The following is a 12,235-nucleotide window of genomic DNA, read 5'->3' on the forward strand; positions in this document are numbered from 1 at the left end:
AGGATCCAGTAGCAGGCTGGCGTCCCACAAGGAGTGAGTACACTGCCTGTTGTTACCTTACTGGTGTCTTCTTGCACACAGCGGATTCAGCGCCCCACGTGGTCCTGTGTCGACTCGGTGCGCTTGGTGTCCCACGTGGTATTTTATGTAAATTTAGCGGGACACGCGATCCGCTGTGTTTCTTCTGATAGGTTTTGTGCCGGGAAGGCTGCGGTGAACGAATGGGCCGTTTAGTTATGTGGAAACGCTTCCTATAGATCTGTTATATAACGTCCTTTTTATTCTCTGGACAAGCGGGTAGTCATGGCTATCACCAGATGCCTTTCGGAGTCTATCCTGACTCCTTCAGTGTAAAAATAATTATCGCCTTTCCATAACTGTCATTTTGACATAAGCTATATATAGTTTAGGTTGCCGTGGGTCGGGCTAGAATATGTGGTGACAATTTTTTTTTTTTTGTCCCCCGCCTCCATAAGGTCATAAGACTTATTGCTGATTTCTTCTGTGTATGGGGCTGACATATTAGGCTTGTTTCACTTCTGGCTGGACAAAAAAAAAAACGTTTCGTCCAATGGTTTTTATCTGGCCGAAATTCAGCATTTATACTGGAAATCGGGCGGTCCACATTGCAGTCAATGGAGATCCAGTGGTGAAGTAGAGGATCCGGAAGGCTGCTCTGTTCCGGAACATCCTGCCGGATCTGAGAACGGAGATGTGAATGAAGCCTCCGCTCTAGTTCCAAGGGGGGGGGGGGGGGGGGGGGGGGGGATACAGCCCCAGGAGGTTTACAAGGCTCTTACTGCAGCGCTAATCTGGGTCTGCTAAGACCCTGCAGACATCCGGCTGCCATCGATCTCATGATCGCTAGGACTGGAGAAGGATGTGCACGATCAGGTGGTCCCCAAGTGGTAAATAAGCAGAAAGCCTAAGGCTGGATTCACACGTCCGTGGAACACGGTGGGTGTGATACCGGCCTGGATTTCTTCTGAGAGCAGGGCGTCATTGGTTGCTATGACACCGTGCGCTTCCTGCTCCCGCCGCAGTACTGTAGTACACTGGTATGATCTATACCAGTGTATTACTGTACTGCGGCAGCAGGAAGCGCACGGCGTCATAGCAACCAATGACGCCCTGCTCTCAGAAGAAATCCAGGCCGGTATCACACGGACATGTGAATCCAGCCTAAAAGCGATGCAAATGTAGATCTGCTCATAACAGGCATAGATGCGATTTCATTACTTGCTCAGCTGTGCACTTTTTTTTTTACCCCTTAAAAACCAGGCCAATTTTCATTTAAAATTTTTTTCCTCTCCGACTTCCAAGAGGCAAAATGGTCTACATTTTGCATTCACGTAGCCGAATAAGGGCTTTTTTTTGTGATACAAGTTGTATTCTTTAAAGGAACCATGTAATTTAGCATTATCTTGTATTGAAAAATGGGTTGCATCTACTGTATGTTTAAAATACGAGATGTGCGAATTATATATTTTGAAATTCGTTTACTGGTAAGAGAATTGCGTTATGGAATCCGTTACCACGGACCATGACGCCTTTAGAGGCATTCCGTTATTTATTCCGTCATAATAGAAGTCTATAGGCTGCATAACTGAAATAGGACGGATCCATTATGCAGCCCATAGACTTCTATTATGACGGAATAAATAAATAACGGAATGCCTCTAAAGGCATTCCGTCATAGAATTGCGTCATGGTCCGTGGTAATGAAACGCAAATTAATTTCATAAGTGGAAATTCGCTTTAAAATGACTAGACAACTTTATTCTTCGGGTCAGCATGAGTACAGTGATACCTTTTTGATCACAAAGCAGCAAATAGTCCGTTATATTTATTTCATTACAGCGTTCACGTCGCACGATAAGTGTTTTATTTTAGTAGTTTGGACATTTTCAGACAAATACTATTGCAGGCTACGGAATTTTATGAAGGTTTTCCTGTTAACACGCAGATTGCTATGGCAGAGCTGGGAGCCTTCACAAAGCCCAAGGCTGCCATAGTATCTATTTGGATTGCGCTTCCACCATGGGGGTTGTGACTGGCGAACAGAGCGAGCCTGCTCCCTCTAAGCTCTCAGATGGCATGGGCGCTATTGTCACAGGGGGTTAAATGACCGGGATTAGGGTCTTCTCTGTTCCCAGTCATTGAACCTGGGTGGCGGCTGTCTTACACAGCCGACACCCACCATGTATGGAGCGGGCTCAGCTCGTGAACCTGCTCCATACATCCTTACACGCAAACAACGTAGTTACATCATTTTGCATTGCGGCTAATAGAGTGGGCACAAATCACTCCAATTATCTCCTTAGACTGGTGTAAGATACGCCAGCCTGAGTAGTCGTGGGCTAAGGTGTTAGAACATAGAATGTTACATTACATGCTGATTAAAGGGTTTGTATCGAGAAATAAGACTAGGGGATAAACAATCATTCCAGTGGTGATCCCGAATGAATGGTGCACATCTGTATAAACCATTTATTCACATGATACATATAATAATCTCCACGCTATGTCGAACCCCGCTCTTCAGCTGGTTCTGCCATCAGGCTGTGATAGTTTTTGGCCGATTTCCTCTAATATCGCCTTTTCTATTTTGCTGGTGTCGTATTCCTTCAACATGTCAAATTTGTCCCAGGGCTTGGCCGACTTCTTGGCTCTCTCCTTGTGCTTCTCCAGAAGATAGTAATCGAAGTTGATCCCTTTAATGTTGTGTTTTTCCTGTTCCCAACGTTTGGACCAAGGTCGCGGCCTCATCTTCACTTGCATCTTAAGGAGGACGAAGTAAAGACCCAACATTAGACTTGTTAATGAACCTACTCATATTAGCAGATTGTTTAAAGGGGTTGTTCAAAAAAAATGGGGTGTGGGTGTTATACAGGCCTGTGGTTGTCAGGCTCCCCTTGCGTCTTGACAAATGGTTGCAAGGGAAGCCCGACACCATTGCAGCCTGTGATTGGCTGCGGAGATGTCAAACCAGATGTTGACATCTCGGGAGCCAAGGAGCAGGTAAGTTATCCCCGCAGAATGGGGGCTTGCTGGAAATTGGATGCTGGAATATACCTTCTTTCAGAACCACAGCAAAGCAAGTGAGATTTGACAAATCTCATGTACACGATTTGTATATTTGCAATGCAAAGAGTGAGATCGGGGCAAGACTGCAACAAAATCTACAAGTAACACGTGCGGAAATGCTGATAAATCCATACACAGAAACTCTGTTTGGCGTTTGTAAACCCCAATCCATGTGCAGGTAGCCTTAAAGGGGTTGTCTCACTTCAGCCAATAGCATTTATTATGGACAGGAAGTTAATACAAGGCCCTTACTAATGTATTGTGATTCTCCATGTTACCTCCTCTGCTGGCTTCATTCATTTTTCCATCACATTATACACTGCTCGTTTCCATGGTTACGACCACCCTGCAATCCAGCAGCAGTGGTCATGCTTGTATACTAAAGGAAAAAGCACTAGCCTATGTGAGCTCCCACCAGAGAGTCCGGTGCTTTTTCCTATAGTGTGCAAGCACGACCACCTCTGATGGATTGCAGGGTGGTCATAACCATGGAAACAAGCAGTGTATAATATGATGGAAAAATGAATCCAGCCAGCAAAGGAAGCAACATGGACAATCACAGTACATTAGTAAGAGCCTTGTATTAGAACCTCCTTTAAGAAGTTGGTATTTATGCTATTCTCCAATATATAGAAATCAGCTCTCGCACATCATAACTTTAGCAATAATAAGTATTTGCGTCCAACTGCTGGTTATTGCCATTGGTCAGATATTGATGACCTAACCTGAGGATAGGCCATCAATATATATGAATCCTGGAAAGCCCTCTAATGGGAACCCATCACAAAGATAATGTCCTATGTGAGTATGCACTAGATTGTGGCCAGTGTAATGTACCAGGCTGAGGAGATGTGCACCATCATCTGCCCTGCACCTTGTGACAGCACCTCAGAGCGCTCAGGTACAGTTGCTCACCTGGTTCAATGGAACTTCTGAGTTGTGGGAAATGACTGGCTTCATATTAACATCGAAAATGCTGTATTCGGGGAGGGCGTCCCGCAGGTAGAATAACTTGTCATCCACTCTCTTTTCCAGCTTTAAGACTTGGATGTCTTGGATGAGGGGGTTGTACAACTCGTACCTTATTTCTACTCCTACAGAACAAGGACAGATCTGTGAGGATAATTCATGTAGCTGTAACATATCCTAACATACAGTATGTTATAAAGAATATCATATTAAAGGGGATGTTTCAGGTAGACCTTTTCAGCTAAAGGGGTTGTCTGAGTTATGTAATCAAATAAAAATGCACTGTAAATCTGATGGTGAGTAATATAGGCATAAGCTAAGCAAGTTTTACTCATTTCCCTAGTTCTGTCCTGGCCCCTTTGTTTACATGCAGTTGCAGAGATGTAGGGGCGTAACAACAATCTGTGAGGTTTTCCTCATGAATATTTGTGGGTGTCAGTAAAGACTGCCTTTCCCCTGCCCCCGCTCTGCAAAGGGAGTGAATAAAAGTGATGCCCTGTCTGCAGTCTGACTGCTGGGACACTTATATTGTATGTGTAGGACTACAAGTCCCAGCTGTACAGTACAAAGTCATTGCTGATGCACACAGGAACTCTCCCCTACCTCTTCTTGTGCAATGCTCTGCAGACACTTCCTCACAGACAGCAGAAGAGTACAGAGAAGAGGACTCCTTCGGTCTGTGTTTTGCAGGGTGAGGAGGGAGAGAAGATCCTGTGCACAGCATTCATCTCCTCACTGCCTGGAGAAGAGGAAACTCTGTAGCTGCTCAGTACGTGAGGCAGAGCCTCCAACCCTGAGTCTGTGCTGCTGATGGTAGAAGGGGTTAATCTTTGCGGACGAATCCAGTGGGAGGGGAAACACAGGGCAGACAGCTCAGTCAGCAGATTGGGCAGTGCAGGGGGCATGGCTTGTCTCTCCAACCAGCACAGCCCACAGTAACGGTCCCGTGCACAGAGCCGCTCCTCCTGCTCCCTCAGGCTTGTGCACAGAACATCAGAGCTGACATCACAGGTCATGTGACCCTATGCTAACTAGGAGAACGGGGCCACTGGGGATGACGTAAGTGAATGGAAAACTCCTTAAATAACTTGGTCAACCCCCTAAATAATAATCCCCCCCCCCCCTCTGTTTTTATGCTATTCTTGTACATTTTACATATTCTATTTTATGTCCATGATTATTAGGAAATGTTCATTGACCTCTATGGGAGAGTGTTGTGGGCATGCTCTGTGACGTGTGCAGAGGCCGCCGTACAGGGAATGGGGAGTAGATAACATGTGACATCACCTATTGTCAATGGTGGATCCTAAGATATCTATATAGGAGGTGTTATCTGGCATTGTAATCCTGCCTGTCAAGATAATCAGAGGACTGCTTTCCACAGAAACAGAATGAATACTTGCTTCCTATTTAAGTGTAGAAGTACAAATGAGAACCTAAAAAGATTGCGATAACTACCAACCTTGTCCGTCAATAATATTTCGCAGCAAAAAGGTGGCTCCCAGGCCGTGCCCAGATCTGTGTATGCAGATTCCTACAAATCGGCTGCTCTTTCCGTTTGCATGACGATCTGCCACCGTAACGGCAAGAATACTGCCTAATGAGAGGAGAGAAAAGTGATTACTATCATTATCTATATAACTTCATTAAAATGGGTTGTCTCTCCTCAGCAAGTGGCATTTATCATGTAGAGGAAGTTAATACCAGGCACTTACTAATGTATTGTGATTGTCCATATTGCTCCCTTTGCTGGCTGGATTCATTTTTCCATCACATTATACACTGCTCGTTTCCATAGTTACAGACCACCCTGCAATCCATCAATGATGGTGGTGCTTGCACACTACAGGGAAAAGCACCAGCCCATGTGCGCTTCCACGGTCCTAGCCACCAATTAGACCGGCGCTTTTTCCTATATTGTGCAAGCACGGCCACCACTGTTGGATTGCAGGGTGGTCGTAATCATGGAAACAAACCGAGTATAATTTGATTGAAAAATGAATCCAGACAGAAAAGGAAGCAATATGGATAATAATAATACATTAGTAAGTGTTAGGGGTGGGCGATATGGCCTAAAATCTATATTGCGATATAATTTTAAGCATGTGCGATATGCGATATATATTGCGATATATTGTTTTCTATATTTGGGGGGGTGTGTTTAAACTTTTTATTTAATAACTATTAGTCTCCTTAAGGGCTAGAACCCTTGTCATATTCACCCTAACAGAGCTCTATTAGGGTGAATAGGACTTTACACTCTCCCTGCTGCCCTGTGCTTTGTGCACACAACAGCAGGGAGCTGATCCCCTCCCCTAAATGGTGCCATCCACAGATCCCCCCCCCCTTCATCTAAACGGTGCCATCCCCAGATCCCCCTAAACGGTGCCATCCCCAGATCATCCCCCCCCTCCCCTAAACGGTGCCATCCCCAGATCATCCCCCCCCTCCCCTAAACGGTGCCATCCACAGATCATCCCCCCCTCCCCTAAACGGTGCCATCCACAGATCATCCCCCCCTCCCCTAAACGGTGCCATCCACAGATCATCCCCCCCTCCCCTAAACGGTGCCATCCACAGATCATCCCCCCCTCCCCTAAACGGTGCCATCCACAGATCACCCCCCCCCCCCCTAAACGGTGCCATCCACAGATCACCCCCCCTTCCCCTAAACGGTGCCATCCACAGATCACCCCCCCCCTTCCCCTAAACGGTGCCATCCACAGATCACCCCCCCCCTTCCCCTAAACGGTGCCATCCACAGATCACCCCCCCCCCTTCCCCTAAACGGTGCCATCCACAGATCACCCCCCCCCCCCCTTCCCCTAAACGGTGCCATCCACAGATCACCCCCCCCCCCCCTTCCCCTAAACGGTGCCATCCACAGATCACCCCCCCCCTTCCCCTAAACAGTGCCATCCACAGATCATCCCCCCCCCCCCCCTAAACGGTGCTCACAGGAATACATTTAAAAACTAATCAGTAACTTTAACTTTATTAATTGGTGATCTCTTTACTGTATACCTTACTAGGTCTTAGCTCCGGTAACAGCAGGCAGTGCGGGGGACGGCGCTCACCCACTGACGTAACGCGCCTGCGCCGCCTAGTGGGAGGAGTAGGCGCGTGACGTCAGTGAGTGAGCGCCGCCCCCCGCACTGCCTGCTGTTACCGGAGCGAAGACCTAGTAAGGTACACAGTAAAGAGATCACCAACTAATAAAGTTAAAGTTACTGATTAGTTTTTAAAATGTTCTACTGTCAGCGGCGTGGCCCTGTATGTTCTAACCCACAGGCAAGCGTCCCTGTCACCATGGGAACGCCTGGGGGTTAGAATATACCATCGGATTTGAGTTTTCACGCGCTCACTGAGATCGTGAAAACTCAATGATTTACTGTCAGTCCCTCCCCTCCTCCTCCTCTTGTCACTGGTGGTCAGCGGCAGCCGCGCACAGTGGGGAGGGAGGGACTCTCTCCTTCTCCACTGTGCCGACTCAGGATCATATCGCGGTCCGGCGATATAGGCGATATGCTCAAAATCCATATCGTGGCACAAATTTATATCGCATATCGCCTATATCGCCCACCCCTAGTAAGTGTATTGTATTAACTTTCTCTACATGATAAATGCTATCACTTCCACTGGGACCCCCATCAATCGTGAGAACAAGGGCCCCCCCTCTGAAAAGAACAGAGCTCTATTTATTTCTATGTGAATTCCGGAGATAGGTGAGCTGTACTCGTATATGTCCGGAACTCCCATAGAAATGAAAGGAGTGGCCACAAGCATGGTTCTATTTAGGGGAGCTGCAGGGGGTACGGGGCCCCTGTTCTCGTGATCAGTGGGGGTCCCAGCGCGATGCTAGAGAGGCTCGTCCCCGCCTGCCATTGGCTACCCCCCCTGACATCGGATGATAAGAAGAAGAAGAAGCAGCAGCGGCGCGAGGACCAGGAGCAACGCGGAGAGCCAGGTAAGTAGAATCAGTGTGAGGGGCCCGGGCATATGGGGGGGCATTTCCAGGCTCAGATACAGTCCAGGGCATTAATGGATGGCTTAGATTTCTCTGGGCCGTAGCCTGGCACAATCAGGGCAAACCAACCTCTCCTTGCCCAGTGGTGAGGTTTCCCCCATCTAACATACTGGCAATCTGAAATCTTAGTCATCTAACGTTTCCCGCACCTACGTAGAACTCAGGAATGTTGAGGACTTTTCTCCTCTCGATCATCTCTTGTCTTTCCACATAGTACGTCAGAGGGTTTTTCCTGCCTCGAGGGGGTATGAATTCTGGGCTCAGAAACCTGCAAGAAGTAAAAAATGTGGAAGTGTACATTAAAGTGTGGAATTATATTGCATTCGCCACACGCCAGATTACAGAAGCAGCCATGCTGGCGGGGGCCCCACAGGAGTGCAAGACATTGCCCGAAGATGCTCTGTAGTTCTAAAAAGCATCTTACTCCAGCGCGCATCTTACTTAGGCTACTTTAAAAAAAAAAAAAAAACGGATGACATCCGTATGCCATCCATTTCTTTTGGCGGATCCATTGTAACAATGCCTAAAAGGGACAAGAATAGGACATGTTCTATTTTGTGGGGGGGGGGGGGGCTACGGAACGGACATACTGATGCGGCCAGCACACGGTGTGCTGTCTGCTTTTTTTACGGACCCATTGAAATGAATGGGTCCGCATCCTATCCGCAAAAAAAAAAAAAAAGGGACACGGAAACAAACAATGTGCATGTAGCCTAAGGCTGACATGAGAAAAGCCAGTCCTCAAGGATTACTCCCCCATAGTGCACACTCACTCGAGGATCAATTTCACAGGAAGGCAATGAGGATACTTCTGGAATGAGGGTGGAAACGTTCGGATGAAATCACATGTTTCAATTTTGTAGCAGTGACTGAAACTTAAAGGGGTTCTGAACCCGGACACAACCCGAACGGCACTCATTCCCCATGAGCAGGGCAGGGGCTGTTTGCTTTCACCTAGCAGTGATCCCTGCGACATCACCGGCTCTAATGGGCGGTCTTTAGCGCTGCCCTAGCCTGTAAAAAATAGGGCAGCGCTAGAGACCACAACCCGTTAGTGTCGGTGACGACACCGGGCTCACTGCTAGGCGGACGCCTCCACCTAGCTTGCCCATGGAAAGCCTAGTACGTCACCGGATCTCAAGAAAATTCCCTTGCCTTGAGCGATTCAGCGTCGGAGCGCGAAAAGCCTGTTGAATGAGTGCAGATTGGGTTGTGACCGGGTTTAGCTCTGAACCCGAACAACCCCTTTAATTCCATTCATCTGAATGGGGTTCTTTCTGTAGCGAGCGCATGGAGTTCTGCAACATGAACTCCGATTATAGGAACGGCACAGAGATTTCTGCACCGAATCTGCTACATGTGAATACACCCTCGGAAGCTAAAACCAACCCCCCCCCCGCGCCTCCTCCTCGCTAAGCACAGGCAGAAGATACAAGCTCCAGTGGTCGTCCCTGGACACAGCTCTGACCATAGAGCCAATGTGAAATCTTCGGCTCTGTTCACACCTGCATTGTGACACTGTGCCCGATCCGTCACATGACGGACGCGCGCCTGCTGTGAAACGAAAAACTGGGAGGCATTTTAGAATAGACAATCAATATCAGACTGGTCAGGGTCTGACTCCCAGCACCCCCAAGGACCAGCCGACAACCGCCAGAGGCTCTAGGAGTCAGACCCCCCACTGATCCGATACGGACCACCTATCCTAAGGACAGGTCATCAATGGTAAAGTAACTGAAAATCCCTTTAAATATCCCCTTCACTACTACACAAGTTATGTTGGGGGTTGTAGTTATCACAGGTTTGGAAACCTCCCTACCGTACACTCACCTTTTCTGGGATTCCTGTGACGCTCTCTTATCTATAATTAACGGTTTAACGGGCGGCTTGAAAGCTGTAGGCTCGCCATCGCTAAGGAGTCTGGCAGGGGTCAAAATTCCTGTAAGGAGGAGAGAAGTGACGATAACTGAGAGATGAAACATACGGGGAGGATACACCGGAGGCGCTGCATTCAGCTCACCCTCAGGGGCTCTCCTCTACGGGGAGGGACTACCTCCTTCAGGGGGCGTTCACAAAATGCAGACATGCTGCAGATCTTCCCGACGTGGAATTCCGCAATGAAAAGAAAAAACGTAGTAGCGCCAACGCGGATGTGATTGTAGCAATTGCCAAACTGTAAATCCGCAGCAGGTCTGCTCACATGGCGGACTTTCATAGGCGAATTACACGACAAATCGGCAGAAAACCTGATGCGGAAACTCCGCCCCTTGTAGGGTGTGTTCACACAGAGGCATACAGGGCTCCCACTGCCAATAATGGGACCAAAGAAATTAGGAATCGGGATAGAATTTGGGCTGAAATCCGAATGGAAATATTCACTGTGTGAACAGACCCCCAAGGAGAAAAAGTGCTGTATTCACCGGCTATAACATATATTATATACACATATGAAGCAGTGCTCCGTATTTCCCGGAATAGAATTACACATGACATCCACGTCCCGTTACGTCCACTCGCCCCCGAACATCCCTGGGCTCACCTGTCCGGTACCGGACGAGGAGCAATGACCTCCCGCACAGCGCCATGTTTGTCCCATGCGACTGTCCAACAGAGAGCATGCGCAGTAAAGGGCGCCGCGACTTCTACGGAGTGACGCAGAGGTCAAAATCGTCAGAGAAGCGCAGCGATAAATGTACTGTAGGTTTTACACCATTAACTTCGGCTTCGGTTGCGTCGAAATGTATCATGTGACGTCTATGAGGAAGTGTGTGTGTGCATATATGTATATAATATATAGTGTGTGCATATATGTATATAATATATAGTGTGTGCATATATGTATATAATATATAGTGTGTGCATATATGTATATAATATATCGTGTGTGCATATATGTATATAATATATCGTGTGTGCATATATGTATATAATATATAGTGTGTGCATATATGTATATAATATATCGTGTGTGCATATATGTATATAATATATAGTGTGTGCATATATATATATATAATATATAGTGTGTGCATATATGTATATAATATATAGTGTGTGCATATATGTATATAATATATCGTGTGTGCATATATGTATATAATATATAGTGTGTGCATATATGTATATAATATATAGTGTGTGCATATATGTATATAATATATCGTGTGTGCATATATGTATATAATATATAGTGTGTGCATATATGTATATAATATATTGTGTGTGCATATATGTATATAATATATCGTGTGTATGTACATATATGTATATAATATATCGTGTGTGCATATATGTATATAATATATCGTGTGTGCATATATGTATATAATATATCGTGTGTGCATATATGTATATAATATATCGTGTGTGCATATATGTATATAATATATAGTGTGTGTGCATATATGTATATAATATATAGTGTATGTACATATATGTATATAATATATTGTGTGTGCATATATGTATATAATATATCGTGTGTATGTACATATATGTATATAATATATCGTGTGTGCATATATGTATATAATATATAGTGTGTGCATATATGTATATAATATATTGTGTGTGCATATATGTATATAATATATCGTGTGTATGTACATATATGTATATAATATATCGTGTATGCATATATGTATATAATATATAGTGTGTGCATATATGTATATAATATATCGTGTGTGCATATATGTATATAATATATCGTGTGTGCATATATGTATATAATATATAGTGTGTGCATATATGTATATAATATATCGTGTGTGCATATATGTATATAATATATCGTGTGTGCATATATGTATATAATATATAGTGTGTGCATATATGTATATAATATATCGTGTGTGCATATATGTATATAATATATAGTGTGTGCATATATGTATATAATATATCGTGTGTGCATATATGTATATAATATATTGTGTGTGCATATATGTATATAATATATCGTGTGTGCATATATGTATATAATATATCGTGTGTGCATATATGTATATAATATATAGTCTGTGCATATATGTATATAATATATAGTCTGTGCATATATGTATATAATATATTGTGTGTATGTACATATATGTATATAATATATCGTGTGTGCATATATGTATATAATATATAGTCTGTGCATATATGTAT

General features: G+C 45.1%; 1 protein-coding gene across 1 annotated transcript; it reads right to left on the reverse strand.

Annotated features, from left to right (window-relative positions):
- Nucleotides 1–2,434: 2,434 nt before the first annotated feature.
- Nucleotides 2,435–10,712, reverse strand: MRPL19 (mitochondrial ribosomal protein L19). The gene is made up of 6 exons (XM_040427454.1): nt 10,623–10,712; nt 9,914–10,022; nt 8,233–8,351; nt 5,519–5,653; nt 4,003–4,181; nt 2,435–2,781 (listed from the first exon to the last, which is right to left on the reverse strand). The coding sequence occupies exons 1-6, from the start codon at nt 10,699–10,701 to the stop codon at nt 2,542–2,544; spliced, it is 861 nt and encodes a 286-aa protein (XP_040283388.1). The 5' UTR covers nt 10,702–10,712; the 3' UTR covers nt 2,435–2,541.
- Between the last annotated feature and the right edge of the window lie 1,523 nt (nt 10,713–12,235).

The sequence above is a fragment of the Bufo bufo genome, chromosome 4 (genome assembly GCF_905171765.1).
Source record: "Bufo bufo chromosome 4, aBufBuf1.1, whole genome shotgun sequence".
NCBI classification, from domain to species: domain Eukaryota; kingdom Metazoa; phylum Chordata; class Amphibia; order Anura; family Bufonidae; genus Bufo; species Bufo bufo.

Excerpts from the sequence above, each read along its gene's own strand:
- MRPL19 (XM_040427454.1), bottom strand. The coding sequence starts at position 10,701 with ATGCTCTCTGTTGGACAGTCGCATGGGACAAACATGGCGCTGTGCGGG. Across the intron at positions 5,654-8,232 it reads CATTCCTGAGTTCTACGTAG|GCAGTATTCTTGCCGTTACG; the intron begins GTGCGGGAAACG and ends TCCTCTCATTAG. Across the intron at positions 4,182-5,518 it reads AAATATTATTGACGGACAAG|GAGTAGAAATAAGGTACGAG; the intron begins GTTGGTAGTTAT and ends CTTGTTCTGTAG.